At 49.7% G+C, this 26,393-nt stretch overlaps 11 protein-coding genes across 11 annotated transcripts; 4 read left to right on the top strand and 7 right to left on the bottom strand.

Moving 5' to 3' along the window:
* Positions 1–377: 377 nt before the first annotated feature.
* JN550_013497 (uncharacterized protein) lies at positions 378–755 on the top strand (the record flags this gene model as incomplete). Its single annotated transcript, XM_049312090.1, has 1 exon — positions 378–755. The coding sequence occupies one exon, from the start codon at positions 378–380 to the stop codon at positions 753–755; it is 378 nt and encodes a 125-aa protein (XP_049164531.1).
* Positions 756–2,362: 1,607 nt separating this feature from the next.
* Positions 2,363–3,262, top strand: JN550_013496 (uncharacterized protein; the record flags this gene model as incomplete). The annotated part of the gene is made up of 1 exon (XM_049312089.1): positions 2,363–3,262. The coding sequence occupies one exon, from the start codon at positions 2,363–2,365 to the stop codon at positions 3,260–3,262; it is 900 nt and encodes a 299-aa protein (XP_049164530.1).
* Positions 3,263–4,790: 1,528 nt separating this feature from the next.
* JN550_013495 (uncharacterized protein) lies at positions 4,791–6,721 on the bottom strand (the record flags this gene model as incomplete). The annotated part of the gene is made up of 3 exons (XM_049312088.1): positions 4,791–4,864; positions 4,922–6,226; positions 6,331–6,721. 3 exons carry the CDS (start codon positions 6,719–6,721, stop codon positions 4,791–4,793), a joined length of 1,770 nt encoding a protein of 589 aa, XP_049164529.1.
* Positions 6,722–8,609: 1,888 nt separating this feature from the next.
* On the bottom strand, positions 8,610–9,953 carry JN550_013494 (uncharacterized protein; the record flags this gene model as incomplete). The annotated part of the gene is made up of 1 exon (XM_049312087.1): positions 8,610–9,953. One exon carries the CDS (start codon positions 9,951–9,953, stop codon positions 8,610–8,612), a length of 1,344 nt encoding a protein of 447 aa, XP_049164528.1.
* A 1,510-nt stretch (positions 9,954–11,463) lies between these two features.
* JN550_013493 (uncharacterized protein) lies at positions 11,464–12,874 on the bottom strand (the record flags this gene model as incomplete). Its single annotated transcript, XM_049312086.1, has 3 exons — positions 11,464–12,016; positions 12,083–12,492; positions 12,566–12,874. 3 exons carry the CDS (start codon positions 12,872–12,874, stop codon positions 11,464–11,466), a joined length of 1,272 nt encoding a protein of 423 aa, XP_049164527.1.
* Positions 12,875–13,631: 757 nt separating this feature from the next.
* Positions 13,632–14,798, bottom strand: JN550_013492 (uncharacterized protein; the record flags this gene model as incomplete). The annotated part of the gene is made up of 4 exons (XM_049312085.1): positions 13,632–13,724; positions 13,780–13,982; positions 14,035–14,269; positions 14,331–14,798. 4 exons carry the CDS (start codon positions 14,796–14,798, stop codon positions 13,632–13,634), a joined length of 999 nt encoding a protein of 332 aa, XP_049164526.1.
* A 1,387-nt stretch (positions 14,799–16,185) lies between these two features.
* On the top strand, positions 16,186–17,160 carry JN550_013491 (uncharacterized protein; the record flags this gene model as incomplete). Its single annotated transcript, XM_049312084.1, has 1 exon — positions 16,186–17,160. One exon carries the CDS (start codon positions 16,186–16,188, stop codon positions 17,158–17,160), a length of 975 nt encoding a protein of 324 aa, XP_049164525.1.
* Positions 17,161–17,997: 837 nt separating this feature from the next.
* On the bottom strand, positions 17,998–19,089 carry JN550_013490 (uncharacterized protein; the record flags this gene model as incomplete). Its single annotated transcript, XM_049312083.1, has 3 exons — positions 17,998–18,663; positions 18,711–18,777; positions 18,827–19,089. The coding sequence occupies 3 exons, from the start codon at positions 19,087–19,089 to the stop codon at positions 17,998–18,000; spliced, it is 996 nt and encodes a 331-aa protein (XP_049164524.1).
* A 518-nt stretch (positions 19,090–19,607) lies between these two features.
* Positions 19,608–21,498, top strand: JN550_013489 (uncharacterized protein; the record flags this gene model as incomplete). The annotated part of the gene is made up of 5 exons (XM_049312082.1): positions 19,608–20,183; positions 20,254–20,303; positions 20,386–20,527; positions 20,601–20,929; positions 20,979–21,498. 5 exons carry the CDS (start codon positions 19,608–19,610, stop codon positions 21,496–21,498), a joined length of 1,617 nt encoding a protein of 538 aa, XP_049164523.1.
* Positions 21,499–21,826: 328 nt separating this feature from the next.
* On the bottom strand, positions 21,827–23,020 carry JN550_013488 (uncharacterized protein; the record flags this gene model as incomplete). The annotated part of the gene is made up of 1 exon (XM_049312081.1): positions 21,827–23,020. One exon carries the CDS (start codon positions 23,018–23,020, stop codon positions 21,827–21,829), a length of 1,194 nt encoding a protein of 397 aa, XP_049164522.1.
* Positions 23,021–24,345: 1,325 nt separating this feature from the next.
* On the bottom strand, positions 24,346–26,331 carry JN550_013487 (uncharacterized protein; the record flags this gene model as incomplete). The annotated part of the gene is made up of 4 exons (XM_049312079.1): positions 24,346–24,389; positions 24,443–25,465; positions 25,685–25,768; positions 25,827–26,331. 4 exons carry the CDS (start codon positions 26,329–26,331, stop codon positions 24,346–24,348), a joined length of 1,656 nt encoding a protein of 551 aa, XP_049164521.1.
* Between the last annotated feature and the right edge of the window lie 62 nt (positions 26,332–26,393).

The raw sequence follows: 26,393 nt of genomic DNA, 5'->3' as shown, positions 1-26,393 counted from the left end.
CTAGTGTCCAGCTTGATATCGCGACGCGTATAGAAGGGCTCCGAGTACTGGATTTGCGGCTTGATGGTTTCGAGATGCGATATCCGGGTGTCCTCAGAGACGACCGAAAGAACCTATCATAGCCCCTAACGATGCATTCGGAAGCAACAAAGATGATTTCCGATGCACAGTTCGATATGAGCTTAGTCGGAGGTACACGTACCCAGACCAGGCCGATGCCATGCCTTATATATCCGGAGGGATACGATCTGCTCGGAACTTCAAAACGAGCCTGGTCTCAGCGCCTAAGCTCTTTTCACGTGCTGTGCGTTCTTGACGGATCCCTATTCTGGCCTTATGCTTTAGAGAATGCAGCCCCCACGCCCCAGTGGCGCAAAATGGAGAGTTATGTTGTGCAACTAGAACGCCATACAGCTTCTGGATACTGTTACTTTATGCCCGAAGGCCATGCGTTATATGGCATGCGCCTTCGCCACCAAGCCGATGGCCCAGAGGACCGACTGCCGGCTTTGCATAACGAAAATGCCGGTATTGACTCAGATGTGGATACAGATTACGATTTCGAGCTGGGAAGTGTCCCAACATATCATATTGATAATCCCTCCGATGAAGAAGAGAATTATGGGAACGCCTGTAATTTGATCGGCGCTAGAGTTCGTGAATTAATTGTCCGTGAAGTCCATGATGAGGAGATCATGCAGTCGCTTTTCGAGGTTTTGGCCAATGCATTAGCCTGCATGCCCTCGGTATGGTAGGCGAAACTATGTTTCAGTGTTGGGATTTTTAACGAGTGGGATTACGAAGATGACGAATTATAAAAAGTGGATTGGGAGGCTGTTTACGAAGCGCCCAATTTCAAGGACTTGATATGGGGTGACAACTGGAACGCTCGAGAACGTAGCAGCAGGCGCTTGGTTTTCCGCAACACACAAGGCTAGCGGCGTAACAAATGGACCATGGATATCCTCAACCTCTTTGGGGAGGAAAGACACCCGGGGATTGAAATGACGGTTATCACTATTGATACTTACGACAAAATTTTTAAGGTACTATAACATCGCTAAACATGATGCCATCTCGGGAAACAATACAAAAGCTACATCAGTAGGTTTGTTGGCCGGAATGTTTTATGTAACAAAAGCGGGAAACCCAAACTGTGAATAATACTAGTTAACATGTCAAGTAATAAAGGCGTAATCAACAGTGAAGTGGCCCATATCATTGAGTGGACTTACTTATAGTTAAGTGCAGTACGCATCTATGGTACAACCAACGCAGCGGTGGCGCAGGCAAGCGCAATCCCATAAAACTACATGTATGTACTGACCGCCGCCCGTTACACATTTATGCTACTATTACTGTCCGTCAACGTATTATTCTGTTAGGGCAAGCTCTCTTGTCCTTCACTGCCATACCATCTACTGGCCTAGCCGTTATCTGTCGTAAACCCCGGTCCGGCATATCTTGTCTAGGTTGAGACAGCATGATATGTTGCAACAAATTGATTGCGTCGTTATTCTTGATTGCCATGGATTATTGGTCTACAGCTGTTGGTGCCGCCTGAGTAAGTGTTAGGGTTAAGTTACCAAGCTGCCGCTACTGAAATGAAATTATCCGTTCCTTAAAACCATTCCGATGCATTACGTTCGAAAACATCAACTTCGCATATCGATGACTCGTAGGCCATTTGTTGGTCGTGTCGGTCATTGACAAACAGCCAAGCAGTTGCGTCTAACTTACCATGTGTCGCATCACACAAAACGGCAGATTGCACACGTTATGGCGCACGTGAAATTTCATAGCTAATCTCTTTGCCCCAGTCCCTCTCCTTCGAAAATGGCCTGAGTGTGGGATTGGATGCCGTATAACCACAAGGTTACTCAGCTATCTTCAGCATTGTACTACGTAGGTGGTAGGCAGGTAGGATGGCAGCATTGAGCAACACAGGGCATTGTAACTGCTGCGCCTCCCGTCACACCAATCATGTCAAGCCATCGCGCGGAACCCTGTGCAGGTCGTAAAGTTCCATGCAGGTTTGTGAAATATCCAGACCGCGAGCTTATGTGTCTGCAAGCGCTAATTATATGGTACCTGTGGTTGCCTGACTGCAAGGGGCTGTAATCGACCAACCAAAGATAACTTCTTTCACCGCCATAACATTGGTATCAAAGCACAGACACATATTGACAGACGTGTGAACAAATCCCGCTGCCTGATGCACTTCGATTTGTACCTCTTAAGACAACCTCCCCCCGCCCCCCCTCCAAAGAAGAAAGAAAAAAGAAGAAAAAAAAGTGAGAGAAGACAGACAGCTTCACCACTAAACATCTCTCAAAGACCTTCCTGTGAGACTTTGGCCAAGATGACGACTGCCCCTAACGATGTCGAGGAGTATGACCAGTCTAAGTTTTGGGTCGCTCCGGCCAGAAATTTCCGATCTTCAGCACGCCTGCACTTACAGCATTATCTCATGCAGAATACTCTCGGCTACCTCTTAGAGCCCGCCGTCGAGAAGTCCGTCGTCAGCTCCCAGCAGCTAAAGATTGCCGACCTCGCGTGCGGCAATGGCATATGGCTAACTGAGCTGTACTCCAGCCTCAGCAAGAGCGGAATATCCGCCCAGCTGGATGGCTTCGATATCAACCCCACCAATTTCCCGGACCCCTTTTACCTCCCGGCCTCTGTTACTCTCAAAGAGCTAGATATACTCAAGAAACCGATACCCGCCGAGCTTATTGGTATTTATGATGTTGTTCATATTAGAGCGTTTGTTAGCGTCATCCCCGACTCGAACCTAACGCCTTTGCTCTCTGTGGTTTCAGAGCTTCTGAAGCCGGGTGGATTTCTTCAGTGGGAAGAAACTCGGGGTGATAGATTCATTGTGGAATCGCCTTCACCGCATATATCCAAGGTTGCATGTGATACGATTATACAGGTGCTTAAGGAAGGCCAGCAGGCCAGAGGCATCCGTAACGATTGGGTAGATGAGTTGGACCAGTATCTGGACCGCTATGGCTTTCAAGGTGCGCGCTTGCGCGTGCATGAGAAGAGGAAACAAGACTTCAAGGGCTGGACTGAAGATTACCTGATGGTTTGGGAGGATCTGGCCATCTTTTTCCCGCCAAAATCAAAGGAGCCCAGCGCGCCATTGTCCCGCGAGGCCTGGATTGATATGTTTGCAAACAGCGTCACCGAGACGGAGCAAGGCGTTGTGATCCACCAAGGGAAAGTCATGACTGCAGTTGGCCAGAAACCGCTATAATGTGAATGGTGGACGGCTGGTGCTTACAACCCTCTCATCTTCAGCCGATGCATAGTTAATAAGTAGCAGAGCGAGGTCATTCTTCTCCCGTGCTCGTTAATGAGTAATAAGTTGCTGCATAGCATGTTTCAATACGTCGACATTCTCCATGGTTGGCATTGGGTGGCTAGGCTTTATGACAGAAGATGGCTGCCAGGTGGAAGAATGTTTAACGGGTATAGTAACAAACGGCTGACAACTGAGTTGCCACGGTATGGCTTTTCAAGGCTACTGCTGGACGCATGTCCTCGCGCCTCTTGCACAAGCATAGCGCAAGTGCAACCTCTCCCAACTAGACCGCCAAATGGCCCAAGCATTGATATTGGATCTGATTTCGAACTAACTATTTCACAGATAGGGGGCAAGATGTTTGAACATATCAGTGGGGGCCAAGGGCAACGCCAATGGATAGAAAGCGCGTGGTAGCACTATGGTCCCACATATGCCACCTTGTTACAATCGTTTGAGAAAGTCATGCATTCTGGCGATGTATGATGTACTGTTCAATGCCATGAAATAGCACCCTGTCGACCAGTCATCCCGCGCCTGTGCTCATCTGGTATGCGGCCCTGTCGTAGTCTTACGGCGTCTACTCGGTCCGTCTTGTTCATCCGCAAGCCCTTTCAACTTCCATACAGGCTAGGACGCCCATAACTAATGTCTGCGGGGGTTAGCACCCTCTGGGTTCCTTCAGCGTGTTGCTTCCAAGCGGAACTCGGATATCATGATGCTGAGCCTCATCGTTCTCGAGTGAATATAGATTTAGTTATGCGACCATTGTTCTAGTACTTGTGATGGGTGACTAGAGTGCAAAGTTCGAATTCAAGCAAATTGTTGGAGGTGCCTCCTTAATGGCTGCAAGATCTGGCGAGACTGCACAACGGCTCAGCATCCATATCAGAGCATCTCTTGGGGAGGACCACCTAGGGTATGTCCATTAGTTCTTCGCCCGCTTTAGAACAGGCGGTGCACAGGGTGGCTATGATTGGACGATGATAGCGCATCCTGTAGCCAGTGGTAATCCATAGTACTTAAGGGGAATGAACCTGTATAAGAGATGTCCTGGTACGACCTCGCGATCGAGGCTGCGTTCAAAGTATATGTAACAGGGAATTTTGATTTGTTAGATGAATATCAACTGCAGAAGGTCCAGTCCGAAGACTGGCTGCGGTTGGCCAAGTCGCAGATCTGTGGAACGTAAAGACAATTGTGAGGAATATATGTTTATTATAGTCGTACAACAGAAGCGCCGCCCGCGATGGCTCTTGCATCAGGGGGGTGGCGGAGGGGCCTCGAGAGTGTTCTGCAGGCCAGTGACCTGTCTATACGTATGTATCCCTTCGTCTATTCAAAATTTTGGCAACCCTGAACACCCGGCAAGCAAGACCGTCAAAGAACCACAAGGCGGGGTATCAAGCGCGAACTTGACCCCGAGTGACGTAAAAGAAAGACCCGAACATGTTGTTTTTACTCCAGCCCTTCTCATCTCTTACTCACGGGAGACATCACGACCGTAGATCTTGGCCTTGATCCAGTCCAGGGAGACAAGGACACGGTTTCGGGCTGTGGTTGGGGGATTAGCATTAGAGTGGCCTCGGGGAATCACGTGTAGGAACTTACTGCTGAAGCACATGCTGAGGTATGCGCTACGCCAGAAGAAGTAGGTCAATTTGCCGCCAGAAGCGACGTTGCCGTTCAACCAGGCGACATCAGCGACAGCCTTCTCGCTGCCAATGTAGGCCAAGCTACCCTGGTGGGAGTAGTGGAAGGGCTTGACGTCCCTTGTGCGTCGAAGACGCTTCTCGACGGTCTCGATCTCCTGGGTGATCTCGGCGGTGTTACCAGGCTTGAGGTTCAAGTTGGAGCTCAGCTCGCGGATCTTGTTCTCGAGGGCCTCAGTCTTGGCCATGTTGTTAAAAAGACCAGCCAAGAAGGCTCCCTCTTGCGAAGCCACCTGTGCGGTAGGTGCGTAGCCGGCCACGGCGCAGTCACCGACGGCCCAGATATCGCGGGTGCCCTGGACGACCATGTACTCGTTCACGGCGAGACCGCGTCTCGAGTCCTTCTGGGCGGGAATCTGAGACATGAGATCCTTGACGATGGGGCGCAGAGCGTTACCAGTAGCCCAGACCAGCAGACCGTAGGGGATGGTGACGGTCTCCTTGGAGCCATCAGGGTGAGTGATGACGGCCTCGACGCTCTTGTCGGTGACCTTCTTGACCATGGTCTTGGTCTTGATCTCGATGTGCTCCTCCTTGAAAGTGCTCTCGGTGTAGTCGATCAACTGCTTGCTGAACATGGGCAGGACGTTGGGAAGGGCCTCGATCAAGGTCACCTTGAAGCGGTCAGCAATGTCGGGGATCAGCTTCTTGATGTCGTCGTCGAAGAAATCGCGCAGCTCGCCGGCGAACTCAACACCAGTGGGGCCACCACCGACGACAACCATGTGCAGTAGGCGGTCGATCTCCTCGGTGGCCTGGTCCTTGAAGGCGGCAGTCTCGACACAGTCCATGATCTTGGTACGGATGGCCTGGGCGTCACGGATCTCCTTCAGGAAGCAGGAGTGGTCGCGGACACCGGGGATGCCAAAGGTGGCGTTCTCGGCTCCGACACCGATGACAAGCATGTCGTAGGGGACCTCGTTCTCGGTAATGGTGCCCTTGATCTCACTGTTATCGGTAATCTTGATGACCTTGCGGGCGTGGTCGATCTGAGTAGCCTCGGCTTCGTAGTACTTGACGGCGGCCTTCTTGTGACGGAGAATCTGTCGCACAGGCTCCATGATGGAGCGGTGCTCGATCTGGCCAGTGGTGCATGAGGGGAGCAGAGGAGTGAACAGGAAGTAGTTGCGCGGCGAGATGACGACAACGTTGTAGTTCTCGGTGTCGAGCTTCTTCAGCAGGGCGACGGAACCCCAGCCGGTACCTTTTAGGCGCACGTGTCAGCGGCCATCACAAGCAAAGCAGTGAGAGATGCAGGCCCAACGCCAGAGCTCCAGGTTCCATCAATTGGGAGGGCGATTGACTTACCGAGGATGACCAGAGTCTTCTTGTTAGGGTCCGGGACGAATTGGTCCTCCGGGTGGCGCGCAACGTAGCCGTCGTAGACGACGTAGCCGATGGAACCGAGGACGGAGAGGTAGGTCAGGCGCCAGAGCCATCTGAAGACGCGCACCTTGCGCTTCTTGACGGGGGCGGCGGGCGCAGAGTCGGCGTACGTCCTCCGGAACTGTCGCGATAATATCTGGCTCTGCTGTGTTCTGGGGAGGCGTGCTGAGGGTGCAGCGAATTTTCGCGCAGATGACGTCGTCGTGATGCTCGCGATTCTCGACGCGGCCCTGGCGGCCGGGAGCTGCATTTGTGCTCTGGGAGCAAGCTGGGGACCGGCAAGCCGGGTCAGAGCCCGTGATGATGAAGCCATAGCTTCCAAAGCCTGATTGTGAGGTGCAGTGGTCGGAAGTATATGATACAGGCAGGCCGAGGGGGGTTGTTGACTTATCAGGAGCAAGCCAAAGTGGACGTCACAGAAAATTTCCAGATTCTGAGGTGAGCATGGGATCTGGGAGTCACAGGGCCCCTGCTTGCCTGCCTTGCCTGCCACCCACGTTACGGCAGTGGGCCCCCGTAGCTGGGGCCCGTCGGGTCCGCTGGGTCTGCAGCTGGGTCCCCTGGGCGCTGATTAGCCCCCCTAGGCCGCTAGGCTCGCTACCTAGGCTGCACTGTGTAGGGGGAGCTCGTCGTCAAGTTTTTCAGGTGCACTTTTCTTCTCCCTTCCCGTGATTTAGCGTGCCCAGTGATTAATCGCTGGCCTCTGATAAGCCCGTCGGCCACATTTCGCTGCATCTCTCCTGCGCGTCTGTCTGTATCTGCTATCACTGTCGTCTCATACCAGCGTCAGTGCACCCCCCGCCAGTGTCGATTGCCCTTCCACCGGCTCTCAGACGGACGGGCAATAAGGCCGGGCGGACATATGGCTCGCTGAAACTTCCAAGCATGCAGCCCCCGAGGCATGCCTAAATCGGCGCGGCTGCGTTGCAGACTCGAAGCAGCTAACTAGCCGACATGGTCGAGTTTCCGAGTACCGAAAGGGACGCGCTTGGCATCAAGGTACGCCGGAGCTTGCTCGGCTTTTTGCCCGTCAAGCGCCTCGCTTCATTCAACTCCAGCCTCTGGTCAGTCAGTCGTACCCCCGTCTCGCGGCGCTCTATCCGTCATTCGTCGAGGTCGGGCTGCACCCACGCAACAATGAGTGTGCGTCTCGCTGTTTTCTCGTTCTATGGAATGATTTATATCGCGAGCTTGGGCGCGAGAATAACAGACCGTCTCGCCGTTCGGGACTCACCAATACTGTGGCCCCCCATCAGCCTCACCGAGCCCTACAGTCGTAGTCAGATAGGCCCGTCAGATAGAAACCCACCGGCAACACTTGCCAATTGGAGTTTAAGGGGAGATCTACTCGGGCCCCAGCGCAAAACGCTTCCTGGACGACTGGCCTGCTTAGGCTGGTTTTCCCGCAAGGCTGGCCAGCCTCAGAGGGGCAATTCCTCTCGTGCGAATCTCGTAGTTAACATTTTCGTGGCGCTATTGACCCCAAAGGCGACTAGCCACCCTTTTGCCCTATCGCGTCCGGGTAGATGGGCTGCCATAGCGCGCTTCCAGTGTTCCAACAGACTGCCCTGTGGCGTTTGTCCTCCATACGTCCGCTCGTGCATTGACTTTCGGGTCCCGAATCAAGCGATTCGTGCATCTTCCCAGGGCATTATTATCGTCATTTAGTGTCGGACATACTTTATAAGCGTCAAGTCGCCTCGCGAACGAGATACCACCCAGAACCTGCTCCAGGTCTACGTAGCTACATGCCCCAAGTTTGTCCCTGTCTTGGAGCATCGCTCTTCGCTATTGGCGCACCAATCAGAGACAAGCTACTTTAGTTGACCAAAGAAAAGTTGGGTTCGGCAACCAAGACTATACATGAGTCACAGGTGCGGTCATCTTGACTTGGTGCCATCTCGTACCGGAAGTTGTGTCACGGCACCAAAGCACACATTTTGATGGCGGCACTCAAGTAGAAGACCGCCACGTTATTATTATAAGGTTATGAGAAGAACATATGTAATGAGAAGTACACAAGTACACGTGTAATCTCGTTGAAGTACATGCGCAATGGGGATACATGAATAATGAGGATACATGCGTTATTAGGAAACCCAGTTATACTACAGGATATCAACCTGCTTTCCTTTCAATGGTCAACACAGTCACCTTGGCCTGCTGGAGCATCCCAAGGGCTTTCTCTGCCATGGCCTACTTCACGATTTGGAGGGCTTGGCCCCCTTGTCTTCGGCTGCCTCCTCTGCCTCTGCAGCCCTCTTCCTCTTCCTGCTGGCACCCTTTGCGGCCTTCTTGGCCGTCAGTTCCCTCCTCGCCCGATTGACTTCATTATTCGTCACCCTCGAGCAGAGGTTGGATCCGATCTTGGCGGCAGCGCATCCAGCGCATCGGTCCGCTCTCGGTCCAGGGTTCTTGCGGCGGAAGCAAGGCCAGTCACGGTCCCTGCAGGTCATGCACGGGTCGCTGGTGGACTCTGCGCCCTCTTCGATGATCGCTAGAGCAATGCGGTACTCGCGTAACGTCTTTTCTTTCTTGTCGGCTTGGGTCTTCGACGACTTTTCTGCCATCATGTCGCCGATGTGCTTCGTGAGCTGCGCCTTTGTGATGGAGGCGCGAGCATTTTGGCTCTGGTGTTGAGTGGATGCAGGCGGTGCCGGCCTAGCAGGCGTCGCTGCCTTTTCGGGGGATGTGGACCTTGAAGGTTCCGTGTTTGATGGTAGAGGCGGCGAGTGGCCATTCGGGACTTTCGCCCGGCTGCCTTCATTCTCCCCATCGCTTGATGTGGAGGTAACAAGAAATCTGGGTTCGACTGGCGTGCCATCACTCATCACCGGCACCAATGGCGGTCTAGCTCTCGCGGCCTTTTTGAAGTTCTCGACCCATTCCGGATCGTTCCTGTGTCGATATAGTCGTACCGCGAACGGCTTTGGAACCTTTCTTCGCGACTTTGGCGCTGCTTCGGAGTCTTCTTCTTCTGATGTCGAAGGTTTAGCTCGACAGCTTGATAATGTTGGCAGGGGCTTGCGCTTCGGTGCCGGGATGGTTTGTTTCTGGGGTGATGCCGGTGGACTGACTTTTGGGATCGCACCCACTTCGTTTGGTTTACTGTTCCATGCAGCACCTCTCTTATCTTGCGGTGTGTGCTCTTGGACGTCAGAACGTGAGGCCGGAGCCTCTTTTGGGGGGTTGAGAATAGCTAAAAACCCCCATGGCTTTTTTTCTGGGACTGGTTCGCTTTGGCGAAAAGCAGGCGAGCGCATGTGTTGCTGTCCCAGCTCGTCTTGAGGTGGCTTTCTTGAACGGCTCAAATCGAGCAATGTGCTTGCTGCGTCATACTCTTCATTTGTACAATTTCTACTTCTGATATGCGAAGACTGGTCAGCTGGTTTCGTTGACAGTCTCCTTTCGTATGTTTCCGGAGTATGCGCGCTAGTAACGTGAGAACCAGAGTCCTTGTTGTGATGAGCTGGCTCGGTGTACCTTGAAGGTCTTTCCGACTGCCGCTTTATCTTGGGGGGCGAAGGGTTCGCATGGCCTTCCATGTTTGATAGTTAAATCGATCAGGCGGTTCAAACGGGTAGAGAGATAGGGTCACCCAAGCCAAGTGGAAAGGAAAGGGATGTGGGAACGGGTGATAAAGCACGGCGAAGTTTGAAATCACCGGCGCACATGGGTTGACAGATTTATATATCAAGTTGCTCAACGTTGTGAGGGTTCTCTGGATATCGGAGAAAGCGTAAGCGTTAGAGTTTATCGTAAGAACTCCCTCGTCTAGCCTGCACAGTGCTACTAAGAAACGCTCGCGGTTATGAAGAACCGTGGATAATCCATACCACCAACGAGGTCTTATTGCTTGTAACTAATTGCTATTTAGCACATGTACGTCGGAACGAAGCTGGCGGCATCCAAGGATCCCTGTCACTGTCTCACGATTATCCTGCAAACACGCAGAGGCTTTGTGGGTGATCGTCTGTCGCATTGCCTCTGAGGGAGCTGAATGCATTTACGCACCTTTTATTTTCCCCCTTTTCTTTTCAACCTCAACTCTATATTTTCGACATTGGCCAATGGTGGTGTTAGAAACTTTAAATGCTCCACAAATCCATTGAGAGAAGAAACTCTATATTGCTTCAACCACGAGTTTAGGCACGCCTAATGTTTAGTGGGATATACACTCGAAACTCAAAATTCAACAAATGCTCTCTCTCTCTATGACTTCCAAGATGCCGCCCGCAGCCAGCCCTAGATGCCACACTTGCCTTGATAGTCAAGGATTCCGACACGCATCCAGGCCAAAAGACAGGTGAGTCTTATGCCGGTTTATTACAGAACTACGATGGGTCGGTTCGGGCGCTGAACATATATCCTTTCCAATATCATGCGCAAGGTAAATACAGGAGCCACACTACTGATGCTTCTTGTGCCAATATTCCAGCTGGGTATGTGGCCCAGCACGGCGTATCGCTTGTTAGGCCTCCACAATTGCCAATGCATAGCAGACAACATTTAGGCGGAGTATCCGCTGGATTTCATACCACTCATTAAGGCTTGGATAGTAATGCTATCATAAGAAGAGCTGACTCGAAATTGAAACACCCCTTTTTCTTCTATTACTTTCATTTAACTGTTGTTTGACAGGTAGGTACTAAAGATTCTTTGCTGACTCTTTCATACCTTACCCAGCATATTACCAGCATTAAAGCCCTCGTACACTCTTCTCCAGTCGACTCAGGATTGCCCGAACTTACCAGGGTTTCGAAAGCTCAAGGCGAAGGGCTTCATTGCGCCGGCGTGGTCAAATACGAGAATCAACCCACCCGTGTGGACTGCCAGTATCATCCGGCCTTGCCCTGATCTAGCGCACCTTAACTGGTCTTGTCTCTCAAGTTGACTATTGATCTTCTCTGCCCCTAGACGCAGGATGACAACACGGCATTGCTAGTAGTGAAACCATTTCATAGATTAGGTACGAGCCTATATGAAATTTAAAATCTTATTCGCGTCCGGTGCGTTGGTTCGGGATTGAAGATCTCATCTTACAGTAAGAGCCCGCTACAATATTCTATCTTGGTATATGTCAGGATACCTCTTCATCGCTGCTTCAGCATCAACAGTTCCAACTAGCCCCACCCGTGGCTGAGACTTCAAGTCCAACGTAACGTAGTCAAAAACGGACTGCGCAGAACGCAGGAACGGCACTCCGATGATGGAGTCTCCAAATGTGCGAGTCCAGCTTCCCAGCGCCGCATGGCATAGCTCTGTACCATTCGAATTCCCGTGGTCCTTAGGAATCAGTAAATCGAGAGGATCCACAGGATACCACTGTCCGAAATACTTGAGTTCCAGGAGCTGCGGGATGGAACAGTCAAAATAGATCGCGTGACCTTGCTGGTAGATGGTCGGGCCATTGAACAAGCTGGCGATTTGATCAAGCTCTGGCGGCCGGAAGTACATGCTAGAACCACCGGTGTCTAGCATGGAAAGATATTCTCCGGTGGGGATGAGACTACCGTTGTTCATCTGTACCTCTTTGCCATTCATTCGGATGCCCTCCAAGTGAATGGTCCAACCCTGGAATTGCAGCGGAAAATCCTCATAGTTGTAGCTATATTGGTGGCTGGTCAGCAGTCTCGCCTCGGATGGTGTCTCAGGCGAACTTGGAATCACCTACTTTGGAGTCGCAAAAACCGGTCCATACTTGATATCATCTTCTGCCAGCTCTGTGCCAATCCCGCCGATAGTCAACCTGCCAACTTTAGGGGACTCGGGATCTCCCATCCGCGGCAATGTGACAGAAAACTTCGGCTGAGCGATAGAACTACTCTTGGCCAAGGCGTCGAAAGGAGGATCGCGGCCGTTAAAGTATACTTGTCGGCTGACGGATGCCATATTCAGGCCAAGGATACCAGCAAAGGAACCGTTCTGAAACTCTTTGGCTGCCGAGCTGTATACAAGCCCAGTAGCCAAATCGGGAATGGACACGCCACCCAAGTTCACGCTAGCAAGAGACTGGTTCCCATATACGGCACCTTCGCCAACGATAGTGAAAAAGGTCTCATTGGGAATGATATTGTCACTTGGCTGTGAGTCGAATTAGTGAATATAGGTTGCCAAGGATGATGGTACAGGTGTCAAAACTGCCTAGAGTTCCTACCTTTATCTCATAGGCACCCTGCAGCTGGTAGCAACCGTCGGCAGGGTCGTTTGTTGGACATTCATCGGATGCCACGAAGAGATCTCCCGAACCGGTGTCAAGAAGAACCGGTATCACTTGAGAATTAACCGTGACGTTGACATTGTAATACAAGTCATCGCTGCGAACGGGTGGGATGAAGATGTCGAGGATCCCAACACCGGAGTCTGTGGCGTCGTCGTTAGATTCAGTGGATCCAGCTGGGGCGGCGCTAGTACAGAGCAGCCACTGTGAGACTAGAGCCGCCAAAGCTATCGTATATATGGCCATTTCTAGCCTATAAAACGCTCGTGCTACACGTTAGGAGCAGATGCACGAAGAGTGTAACTATGTAGTCAGCGAATTGACATGAGCTTTATACCCTCTCTCCGTTCGTATGCAACGTTGACGGGTTGCTGTGAACGTAGATCATTTCTCTAAAGTATCCAATTAGAAACGGAGCTCAGAGTGGGTTTAGATGCACTTCACCTCGTATTTTTGGCTAACATTTCAAACACTGGCTCCGCAATCGCATGCTCAAAGCGACCTTCCTAATAGGACTAGTCGGTATGGTTGCTTGGCTTATATCACTCATTTAATACAGCTCTATCATTCTGCGTGCGGCATAAATGAGCCCTCGATAGTATCGAAATGCCTCTTAAGGCGAGGATTTTTCTTCTTAGCGATAAGGGTAATTATCAAACCTAGAGATTGAGTTACCTCCTATCATTTACATATCATGCACATTCGTTAGAAACAGGATTGAAAGTACAGGGCTACGCAACTGCTCCAACTCCGTAAGCTAAGAACGATTTGAAAGACAAAGATAGAAAGGCAGTCTTATTCTAGTTTAAGTATCGAATGTAATATATACAGCTAAATATTCACCTGCTTAAGAAAATGTCCTGGTGAGTGAATATGAGAGTACAGTCTGTGCTGAAGACAGCTACAGCAGAGCAAGTAGTCCTGCTCTTACTCCCATATCCTGCGATGTGACATTGTGGTCAACCCGATATCAACGACGTGTGGCACTTTTCACCATCTCGCCTTACTTCAATTTGCTGACAATTGCATTGTAAGCGCTCTTGACGTTGAAAGATTGATCGAAGAGAAGGGGACTTTCACTCTTCCTCCAGGAGTCCTGTGGCAATTGTCAGTCGGTGTGGTCACATAGTGCTGGGCAAGCTGACACGTACCTTGTCGCTGACTCCCCAGACAGTGATCCCTTTGCACTTTGCAATGTTCAGGCATGCGCCGACAACCGTCGCATAGTCGGCGCTGGGTGCGCCTGCAATGTCCAGTTCTGTGATCGCAACCTCCGAGACGCTCGATCCGGCAAGCTGTTGGAGGGCACCCTGAATGTTTCCTGCCATTCCCTGGCTCAGATGTGTCTGAGAACCTGCAATCAAGGTCAGCACTTGGTATCTGTGACTGGTTCAAGTAGTACTTACCAATTCCATCAATTGGGATGCCTTGGCTGATCCACTGATTGACCTTCTTGACCATGCCGTTCACTTTGCCGTAATTCGCTTTGTCGAGATTATAATCATTGATGTAGAGCTTGCAGTTGGGGTCAGCAGCTCTTGCCGCACGGAACGCGATGCCAACAAAGTCTTCGCCCAGCACGTCCGTGAACACGGACTTGCGAAGGGTGCCGTCCTCATTGAAGATCTCATTGACCACATCCTATCAAGTCGGCCAATGTTAGCTGTGATTGAAGCCGACATGATCGACGCCCAGAACTTACCCATGCCCGTATCTTGCCCTTGTACCGACCAACAATAGTCTTGACATGGTTCTCGATGACACTTTGGAGCGTTGTCTTGTCCTTGATGTCTTTAACCCACTGAGGGAGCTGAGAGTGCCAAACGAGCGTGTGTCCCCGAATCGATTTGCCATTAGTTTGGGCCCAGTTTTGCAGATAGTCTGCGCCGGCGAAGTTGAATTGGCCCCGACTCGGCTCAAGAGCATCCCACTTCATTGAGTTTTCTGGTGTCACTTGGCCAAAGTCCTTCTGAATGATTGCTGCACTCTTCCCAGATGTCAAGAGCCCCTTGTCGGTAGCGACTCCGATGTACAGCTTACCCTTGTTTTTGAAGAGCTGGTCGATGCTTGTTGAAGCTTGACGGCTTGAAAGTCCATGTGGGCTATCGGTACCAATAGGACTAGCCCATGCCACCAAGGGCGCGAATAGAAACAATGTTGACCAATGCATGCTGATAATCAGCTAGAAAGAGCGTAAGAATTAGGAGAATAATAGTAGGAAACCGCGTGTGCCCTCTGAGTCTTGTGTTACGAGGGGCAAGTCTGGCGGACATATATGTATAAAAAACTGAGCATGCTGGTACATCATGATCTTGTCCTATAACCTACTCAGGAGTACAATCCTATCATGTTTTGGTGGATCCTCCAATTTCTCGGTCAGGCTAGCCAGATACCTCAAACGGTAACAATTTTGGTTCATGGGACATTGATTGGTGGAACCCGAAAGGGCCCAGATAATAGAGTATCCTTATCCAAAAGCGGGCAGCCTCGACCCCTTCCGATGTGCTTTGGGGCAAGTTGGCGGAGACAAGTTACGAAGAAAGACTTCGTGTTCGGGGGGAAAGGCACCGCCTGTTTCGAGTCTTCAGCTTCCCAGGCTAAGTGGGTACCGTACCAGGCCCAATACAGGTTACTCCGACCGTTGAAAGTGCGCGGGGGCCGAAACCGGGGTCATGGAAACTTTCAGAGATAAAGCCCATCAGAATACGCGTAACTAAATACTCATTACGAAGAACTTAACACTTATTACGAAGAACTCAATACTCATTACGAAGTAATCAGTGAGTGGTTGACGGGGGCAGAAACCTCATAGCTAGCTTTTGTCGGCGAGGGAAGGCTATCTAGGTGAACAATGCAGAACAAGACAGTGGCTTAAACTTTCCTCGATCGAGTGTACTAGGAGACGATAGGATCTATCCAAAGACACAGATGTAATGCTCTGTGGTATTTTCACTGTTCATTTTCAAAGACAGATATGCAATTAGAGGCTCTCGGTCGGATTGTTGCTGCATTGTATGGCTGCCAAGCGATCTGCCAGGGTCAGGAGAAATGCAGACCAAAGCCGGCGACGAAATGCTTAGCCATAACTTTAACACATTGGCAGATTAAGGCGTGCTCCAAGTTGATGCCACCACCACCAGGACTGCTCGCTTAAACAATCGATCAGCATGGAAGTGACTCAATAGAACGAGCCATGGTAGAACTTGGAAGACCTGGAGACCCCACTGTCGCATGGCACGAACCACATCTCATTTCGCAATGGGCCGATGCGGGGCGATGGGTATGTAAAATAATGGAGCTACTGTCGGTAGTTAGCAAGGGATGCATGAAACAGCCCAAATTTCCGTCAATCTATATGTGACTTATTAGCATGGACGGAAAAGCTTGCCATAACACTAATTCGATGCATTCTAGCTTAACTTGACGTACAGCGACCAAGTCGATGAGCACATATAGAACGGTGTATTCTCAACTCGTCAACCAACCAACCAACCAACCAACCAACCAACTCACCATCGTCACTCACTTGTCTGTATTCTTTCGCGCAAGGTGTCAAAATGAGATTCCACAGCGCTGAACTTGGCGTATGCTTCGCCTTAGTAACTTCGACTATGGCGGCGACATGCGCCCTTCCCTCAACCTACCAATGGACTTCTACCAACGCACTGGCAACCCCTAAGTCTGGGTGGGCTGCCATCAAGGACTTGACCCACGTGCCCTACAATGGAAAGCATCTTGTGTATGCGTCTTTCCATGATACCGGATCTAGCTACGGTTCGATGAACTTTGGGCTGTTTTCCGACTGGAGCAACATGGCGTCAGCGTCTCAGAACAGAATGAGCTCCAGTACTGTTGCTCCTACGATCTTCTATTTCAACCCCAAAGACGTTTGGATTCTTGCTCACCAATGGGGTCCCACAACATTTTCTTACCGCACGTCCAAGGATCCCTCGAATGCCAATGGATGGTCGGCAGCGCAACCTCTTTTTAGTGGGACCATTTCTGGTTCCAACACTGGTGCTATCGACCAGACCCTCATTGGCGATAGTAAAAACATGTACCTCTTCTTTGCAGGCGATAACGGCAAGATTTATCGCGCAAGTATGCCCATCGGGAATTTCCCAGGCAACTTTGGCACAGCTTCGACTGTGGTTATGTCAGATTCGAGCAACAATCTTTTCGAAGCCGTCCAAGTTTACACGGTCGCAGGACAATCCAAATACCTGATGATTGTCGAAGCTATTGGATCCAAGGGACGCTATTTCCGTTCCTTTACTGCCACGAGCCTTAGTGGTTCGTGGACGCCGCAGGCTACAAGCGAGAGCGCACCGTTTGCCGGCAAGGCCAACAGTGGTGCCACCTGGACCAACGATATCAGTCACGGTGACTTGATCCGTAGCAACCCCGATCAGACGATGACTGTGGACCCATGCAACCTTCAATTGCTATACCAGGGACGGGACCCGTCTGTTAGCAATAGCAACTATGACCTTCTGCCATATCGGCCTGGTCTGTTGACACTGAAGCGCTAAGAGAGCCCAAAATCATTGCTACGTGGGAATGAAGTGTCACTGAACCTCACCACGATGGGCTAGCACGTTTGAAAACTTTCATTTTTGGATTTTGCCTGTATATATTACACCTTCTGGTTCCGTACATACTGAATGATGACTATAATGGTCAAAACTTTGTGGTCTAGAAGCTATGGAAGATCTGTTCGACCCTTTATGCCGATCAGCCTTGTCCAGCTTTCTCTGACTTATTGTCCCCTTTCATGACAAAGGAAATGTCAAGTTGTTGAGATTACTGTGGCTATTGGGTGTAATCATGAGAGAGGTTTTGTGTCCTTTCAGGAACCCCCTCACTTGGTTTGAACACAATCATAATCAGCACCTGAGATATGAAAACAAGCGTAGAGACATTCTTGCTGAACTTTACTCGTAAAACATACATCAGTTGGGGGAACCCGAATTCCTTGCTTTTAGACATATTCCGCTACATCGATATACAAGACAGCCCTCACGGGTGCAATCGCAGCCAGTTCCACTATACATAGTAGTCAAGAACAGGCTGGGCCAGTATGCTACGTCGGAACGTGAAGGTATAAACCCAACCAGAGCCTGTACTAGCCTATGGAATGATCCGACCTCCGAAGAATTGACAGATAAATTTACTGTCAGAATAAAGACACCGGTTGTCCTTGACCTGAATATTCAACCTAGCCAGCAACTCAGGTTGGATCCACCTCACAGTCTAGGGCGGGTACTGATGAGAGATCTATCTTAGGGGCGTGGATGCAATTATGCAGTTGCTCCTGCATCCCTGTCGTAGCATAGTTCGTGGTCGGGATGCCATACCGAGTTGACCGGCTAATAAATGCGGACGCCAAGATCTTGAGCCATGCCGCCGGTTGCTACTGGGTTGGATTCCTGTTCCCGCAAAGTTTTCTTGAAGCTGTCATACTTGCTAACGAACCACTCCTCAGCCGTGAACTTCTCTCCGTTGAGGCCTTGGAAGACGGTTTTGTCGCCAGCACGCAAGAAATAAGCTGTCGAATATCTATCAGCCACCATCTTGCCACCAGGTGGCAACACTCGATGTAAAACTGATCGGAAGCGCTTCTTAGACACGAAGCGCAGCGTGTCGGCAACATTGATAATGGCATGGCCCGGTTTGGGGGTTACATATTCCCAATCATTTGTCTTCGGTGAAAGCACCTGCAAGCCTGGTGACTCGACGAATAGAAAGGTTAGAGTTCCAGCATCTGTATGAGAGTTATGACCTCGAGGCTCAATATGTTCAGATGCGTCATCCGCTGGGTAGTGGAGGAAAAGCAGCGACGTCTTCGAAGTTTGCTCGGATGGATGGTAGAGCTCGTACCGATCCTGATCCTGCACCACCGCTACATATGAGAGGCATTCCAATAAGCTAAGTAAAATATAATGAGCAGAGTTTTGCAGTTGCTGAAATTCGTCAAGGTGTGTTGTGACTACATCTGGAAGGTGGGTTTGGTTAAGCAGGTTGACGCGTCCAAGCTGAGTTGTATTAGCATAGAGCTCGTACGGTTGGTAACAGGATTTACCCGTAAAGCTTCAAACCCGTCACGAGAGTTCTCCGTGACTCCAGGATGTAATCCAAGCGGCTTATATCTTTGGGTTTTAGTATATAGAACTTCAGCAGGGCAATAGATTAGCATACCCATGGGCATGTGTTGCTGTCTCCGTTTTCAACTTTTGCTCCAGCGGCTCGGTGAACCAGCGTTTCATAATCTGTCCCGTGACATCCAGTTGTCGCAGTATCTTTCCTGACTCCCAGTTGCGGAGGTCGAGGTAAAAGAAACCATCGTTTTCGCAAGCGGCTAAGAGGGATGCCAGCTCATCTTCATCTCTACTTAAGAGAGACGAGAGGTTCAAGGTATGGAACTGCGCTTCCTTCAAGGGTGAAGAGTGAACTGAAGTCATGCTAAGACAACCCTGGAAGGAGATCTGGCCTTAAATAAGGAAGGGCAATACTGATAGACAAATAAGTTCTCTCAATCAAGTCAACATACGCATATCACGTCACTATGCTGAAATCTTTCTGACATATTATACAAATTCTGAACAAAATTTCGTACGAGTGTAGCTGAGGGATTTCTTGATTCCGTAATTGGCCGAACCCCCATTTGACCGACCTTCAACAAAATTCTCGCCCCACATGTAGGGGCAATTCCCCGGGTGCTGATCGCTAACTCTGGCGTGTCGGTAGTTTGCTGAAACACTGGAGTTGAGGTTGCATCCAGTTGTAATCATACGTTCCTCCGCCTCGTGCGATTCCTGTCATCACACATTTTCAAAGCAATCTTGGGCCAAATATAGTAAACATCGGTTGTTCAAGTTTCTTTCTACCTTTGAATGTAAACTCCGCACTCATAGTCCTTTGAGTAAGAAAGCTTTCTGTCAATGTTCTGTTCTAGTCGATCACGATAACAACACTACCAATGAGCCGCAGCAATGTCACGGATCGGCTCTCGCATGATCTTGGGAATCTGAACGCCGATTATCATAAGGCTGAGTGTGGTGATGGGATCTACATGAAACTGGAACACTGCAAGACTGGAGAGAGTTTCCGGTCTCTTGACTTCTGCGGCGGCGCCGCTGTGGCATGCCTAGGAAATGGAGGCGAGAACGCTTCAGCGGAGTACGTTCGGGTCGCCGACGCTGCAGCTGCTCAAATGAAGAAGTTGGCTTATGTTTCACATACCTCTTATCGTTCCGACGTTAATTTTGACCTATCCGAACTGCTGGTCCGAAATGCCAATAGATATCTTGTCCTGGACGAAGAGACACATCAGTGGCAATATAAGGATATCGAGGCGGACGAAAGCTCCAAACTATCTCATGCTATCATTCTGAACTCGGGTAAACTATTTTCATCATTCTGTGTCGAGCACCTGGTTAATAGTTTGAAGGTTCCGAGGCCGCTGAGACGGCGATCAAGGCAGTTTGGCAGTACTGGGGAGCACAAGGAAAGCCGAACAAAAAAAAGATCCTATCACGAGAAAGCTCATACCATGGTAACACTTTGGGAGCATTATCGTTAGGCGAATTTCCCACTCGACAAGATACTTACCAAGGACTGATAAGGCCACGGACGCCAATGGCATGCGCATCGGACTTTGGCAATCTTCAAACCAGTAGGTGCGGTCCAAGTCTTAGGACGAGAAACAACGAAATGCACGACGGGCCGTTGGATATTCAGTATATCAAATTTGATAGGTACTATCCTCATGGGGATAAAATTGAGAATGAGACCGAAGAAGAGTATGTGGATAGGTTGTTACGCAATCTCAAGATGCAAATCATGCTTCATGGAGCTGACACCATCGCTGCTATCTGGATCGAACCGGTCTCGGGAGCTGTAAGTTAACTTTTGATACAGAACCTGGTTTTCTTCGGACCCCTCATATTAACGGAAGGTATTGAAACTGTAGGGCCTGGGCTGCCAGCCCGCCGGACCAGGATACCTCAAGGAGATAAAGAAGCTCTGCCGAAACAATGATATAATTCTGGTGTATGATGAGGTAATGTGTGGAATGGGTCGCATGGGGAGTATGCACGCGTGGCATTACGACCAAGCTCAGCTTTGCGCCCAGCTGGAAGGAGATTCGGATGCTTCAGATAAAACGCATCATCTGGGAAGACAAGGTCAATGTCTTCAGAGCCTAGCCCCGGATATCCAGATGATGGGGAAGTGCCTTGGAGCTGGCATTATGCCAGCTGCCGGTCTGATCGTGAACAGAAGGGTTGCCGACGGCCTCGCGTAAGTCCAATGACATTAACCGAAATACCTTCACTAATACAGTTTCTAGCCCGAAATTCATTCATAGTTTCACGTATCAAGCTCATCCGACAGTATGTGCTGCTGCCTTGTCAGCCCAAAGGGAGATTCAGATACTACTTGAAGCCGGGAAAATCCAGAAACTTGCGAAATGCTTGGAACGGGAGATTAAAGAAAAGCTCTATCCGTTAGGAAATGTGGCCGATATTCGCGGACGAGGGTTGTTCTGGGGCATCGAGCTTCAACACGATGATGGTGGAGCGTGGGCTCATGATGTCTCAATGGAGCTTGTTGCTTTTGGAGAAGACGACCATTTCATTCAGGAGGATGCATGCATTAGATTTTATGGTTCCGGGTGGAGACTTCGAAAACATGGGGAGCCGGAAAGAAAGGGCGATCACATCATGTTGTCGCCTGCATTCACTTTCACAGAACGTGATATCATAGAAGGGGTCTCGAGGCTCGCTAACGTTGTGCAGAGATATTTTGGGGAGAGTGCATACATCTCACGTCACAGGGCCAAAGATGCTAAAGGGGCGTTTGTGCCCTGATGTATCAAAGCGTAACCCTGGTGCTTTACTATCATATCTATCAACTTGCTTAGCCACTGTTCCAGTGGCGAAACATTCTTAGTTATGATCAGTAAGGCTTTTAGTCAAGAGATATCAATACTTGACTGAACAAGGCTTTGGTTGTCCCTTTCGGGAAGTTTCATGGCTCTGACCGGAAATTAATGGGTCTTATAAGTTGAACAACATGAAACTCTTGCTTTACTTCGCTATCGGTGGTGGTTGTAGTTTCCAAATCAGAATTATAGGGTATTTACAGTTGTATCAAGCATTGGGTAGGTCCATGAATTCAATCCAACGGTTTTCAAGCCTAGACGGGCTGTTTGACATACTTCTTGCATACTTTCAGGTGTAAGCCATCAATGTTGGCAAAGGGGTCCTCTAGAAGCGTCTCCGTGATAGACTCAAAGATTTCGGTGTACGCCTTGGTCTTTTGATCCACGCCACCAAAGTGCATGTCCAGACCGCCTTGCAGTCCCCCTCCAAGATGGATGCCTATTTTATATCTCCAAACAGCTGACTTTGGCATGTACCTTTCCATGGCGGCTCGGAAGAAAGCTTTCTCCCGGCCATCATGAACTTTGCAATGCGGGTGGATATCCACTGCAGTCTTGATTACGTCGCTGTGCCAAAATGGATGAGATACCCTCTTGTTCCAAGTACGAGCCACAGCATCAGTAAACTCGCAGCTATGACGGGCACCATCAGCCTCCGATATGATGCTTTGCGTCAACACTTCTTCTTCGTGACAGTCAGGCGGTAGGCCCAGTAGCAGGGGATCGGCCCCGTATCCTGTGAGAATATGCCTCTCTTTGATAATGCCACTACGCATCACCGCAGATACAATAAGAGATACATCAACCTGAACACGATTTGCCGTTCCAAGAGCACGCATCGAAGCTGGAATTGCGGCCAGTATTTCGTCAGTAGAAAGCTCAATTCGAACGAGTGGGATGCCAAGGAAGTCTGCGAGCTCCTGTGCTTCTTCGTGTTCGTTCCCCCATGGCGAGCCAGCACTATATGCAGTGACTTTGACTCCGGATCGTACAGCAAATGTGGTTACGGCACCAGAGTCAATTCCTCCAGAAAGCAAAGTTGCTATTTCAGTTTCATCCTGGACATTCGCTGACACGCCTGCCTGTAATGCCTCTACAAATCTCGATCCAGCTTGGGTGAAATCTCTGATTCGGGGGTGAAGCACGGCGAAGAGAGGGTCGTACAGCTCTTGGATACTGAATTGCCAACCACTCCCAGGATTCTGAATCTCGACATAGGCATGTGCCGGCAGTTGTGTGACCCCAACGAAGCTTGTCGTGCTGTCCCGGTTGATGATTGTAGGGTTAATAATCTTAATGGGCATTTCCCACTGATAACGGGTAGCATTTAGTGTGAACACGTCTGTTCCAATTGCCCAAGCCCTGGTAGTGGTGTTCCTTGTTATGTACAAGGGCGGATTATTCATGACGCCCGTTTTCAGGCGGACTGTATCGCCGTTCACATCCATGTCGGTTGCCCATTCAGGCAATGCTTGCCTCTCCCCATTACGTGATAAGACTTGATTCTTGCTGGCAGGCAAAATAACACCGTTGCCGTATATATAGAGCCCGGGAGTTGTTGTAACGCACTGAGCTTTTGAAAGGCAGGGTATGCGGGCGTTTGTGACTAGCAACCACGGTGCTTTACCGTCGCATCGCCCTAGCTTCAAGCTTTCTTGTATCAATCCCATGGCGGAGTTTTGCTAGATGAAAGAAGAGATTGAAATAGTGGTCGCCGACTTAATCACAACAGAGCCTGATACTGAATATCCGGTATCACGGGGACGAAAAGACCACGGCCTATATTGATTCGTATCGATTGACAAGGTTTCAGTTACGGACAAACCCGGTTATGTGATTTTAAAAACCTCGGTAAAATGTTGAAACCGGGTTTGTTAGACCCACGTATCGGTGAATGGCTCATTGGTCATGGAATATACGCCGATGTTGGAGTCTGACTAGGGGGGAGAACCGGTGATTTAAAAGAGATTTAATTCGTGACATGGGGTAGCAGATATCCACACACAACTTCGCTGCCCATCGTCTCCACTTGCACTGACGATCTTTTTTGTTCCTCACATCTTCAGCTTTCTCTGCTTTGAAATCCCTAGATCTTGCATATCGGCAGTTTTCTGTACACGGAATCAAGCGTTACAAGTACGCTTGGCCTTAGCAGAAGCATCTTGACCAGTCTTTTGGTCGACATCAACTAATGTTCCTGATGCTTCGAACGACTCGCAGTTGGATCGCAGTCTATTAGCGCACTGCGAGCAGCTTTCAGAAGTAAGTGGACAACTGGAGCCCTCGACCTAGAAAGTACTTCTCAGCTGTATATGCGGGACAAACCCAAGCACCAACGAATATATCCCGGCTAACCATCCCATGGATATCCTGCATTGTGGCATTTGATTTAGCTAGCACCTAAACAATTCAACACACTATTCAAATCCCAACCATCTATACGAGTGATATGATACTTTCCTCCTCAGCCATTTGTCCGTATTCCCTTTCAAACCAACTCTCCCTGTCGTTCAAATTCGGGAACGCGATTTTGAAGAGTGCTACGCGCTCATATGAATCCCTTTCCATTGTCTTCCTCAATACCAGAAACATGTCCGTTATGACAGGTGAGTTGGACGATTGGCTGTCATACAGATGGATCAGAAAGACTTGAGCGTGTTTGCAAGAGAATCCATCTTTGTTAGCTTTGAAGTCAAAATCCGTTCTGTCATCGTATTTCCAGTCTGGAAAAAAACTTGGCTTCGCATGACCCAACCTTAAACCCATAACACCGTTAGCAGGACAAGGTGTGATGCTGGGGCTTCTCGTAGAGAGCCACTGGTCGTACTCAATCACGTATACCATACGGCTCCGAGCCGTCATACACTTACGGCAGATTCTGCGAAGGTAAACGGGGCATAGAGATGTGCGCAAGCGAATGCACCCAGACTTGACAGCGCCCGTCTTGTCAATGGTGGCGGGCACGCACTCGGCGCCCTCGATTCTGGCCCGAAATGCTTCCTTGTATCGTGTCTCTAAGGGATAGATGTAATCGATTCCATTCGTAGTGTCTACGCTTGCCCATGACCAGCTAGGTGCTCTCCAGTTTACTGTTCGTGGCTGGTTCACGGGAGCGTTGACAACCCAGAGTAATTCCTCAGCAAGTTTAGCCCTCCAAAATCCTGCAAGATATTCATCTCCTGTCAGGCGACCAATATCCTTGGCACATCCGGACAGTGCTGGCAACTTATCAGAGCTCCTTGTTAGATGAAGTTTGGTGTACTGCATCACCGTCTTTTGCCAATGTTCGCATGCCTGATCGTCAGAATATCTCCCTTTCACTCCATAGTGTTTTCCAAGCTCTGCATATTGGTTTTTGGCCTGCAGCATTGCTTTATAGGCAGGTGACGTCGGTACCGGATGAGGCGGAATAAATGGATTGCCGCACTCGCAGGCCTTGTGTTCACGACATTCAAACTGGAGCTCTCGGTATGTATAGTAGAGGATTCGTCGTGAGAGCATACGCTCCTGGTAGATCCAGGCCCGAGTCAGTGCAGGATAAGCGTCTTTGAAGCTGTCAATATCTTCCACTATCCCGTCGCGATCATAACACCGTACAGCAATAAGAATTTCCGAGTCGTTAAACTGAACGCGAAAGTATAGATCGCTCAGCTTGGTAGTGAATAAACACCCTCCCCTAGAGTCGGAAGACGAGACAGCAGCAATAGTAATGTGGCTCTTCTGATAGATATCGGCCATCTTACTGGATTCTACTGCCCAATCTTCACCTGAATCCTGGATGATGCAGAGAGAGTCAATCCAAAGGTACCGTACTCCAAGTTGTTTTGTTATCAAAACAGCATCTTGGAATGTCTTTGGAAGCACTGAGAACGCTATGCCCTTGAAATGATCTTCTAAGGTTCCGTTTGTAGTTTGAATTGGCTTAGGGTCCTTACCCCAACAATGAGACAGGCATGCATAGGTACTGATCATCCCTTTAGTCTCAACAAGCCTGATCTCAGAACGTTCGGTAGCACTGGGAAGCCCTAGATCTAAACATCTGCTGGGCAGAGGTACGTCCCGTCCCGAACCGCAAAGTCTGTGATTATCCTCGCAGTTTGTTATCAACTTACTTGCGGCTTCGAATGACGCTGATGACGATGTATCTCCAGGTAATATGTTTGCAGACTTGAGGCCACGGATAATGATCTTTGCGCCTGACTCTACATTAGCTGGTGTGCATCATATGAGTCACTATATGAGAGAGCTACTGACCTGATGGTGAGAAGAATTGGAAGGAAATCGGCTTTTGGCGTCGTTTGTCCTGCATCTTCAGATAAAAATTGTAACCGACCCATTCGAGTAACAAGGTCTCTCGGTCAAGGTCCAAAGGTGGTTGCAGAAGGCAACCCAACATGGCACTGAAGAATCGACAGCATCCGCAGCCCGCATTGGTCGAGGCCTCGAGATCCTTCAGCATGAATGGATTTCGCTTGGATTTGAGCTTCCTATTTGACAGTCGCGCTTCTGTCTGCAACACTTGGCGTTGTTTTTTGATAGACTCTTTTCTGAGCCCTCTGATTCTATTCCACTTCTCACGTTTCTCGGCTGGGTTTGTCGTCCGTCGGTCAGACACCGCTTGTTTAGTCACCCATTCTTCGCAGTCAAGGAGGCATCCCTCTGTGCCTAGTTCATGAAGCAGACTCACATAAGTTGTGTCGTCAGGGTCGCTTGGTGGAAGAGAGGTACTCTCATCGAGTGGTACCTGTGTGATCTTCATCATGGAACTTTATGGATTGCCGCGTTGTGTTAGGATGACGACAAATTTGCCCCCCTCCCCCC

This window comes from Neoarthrinium moseri, assembly GCF_022829205.1.
Source record: "Neoarthrinium moseri strain CBS 164.80 chromosome Unknown scaffold118_Wmoseri_CBS_16480, whole genome shotgun sequence".
Taxonomy (NCBI): Eukaryota; Fungi; Ascomycota; class Sordariomycetes; order Amphisphaeriales; family Apiosporaceae; genus Neoarthrinium; species Neoarthrinium moseri.
The sequence above is the reverse complement of the archived record's forward strand: the minus strand, read 5'-3'. Positions and strand labels throughout refer to the sequence as shown.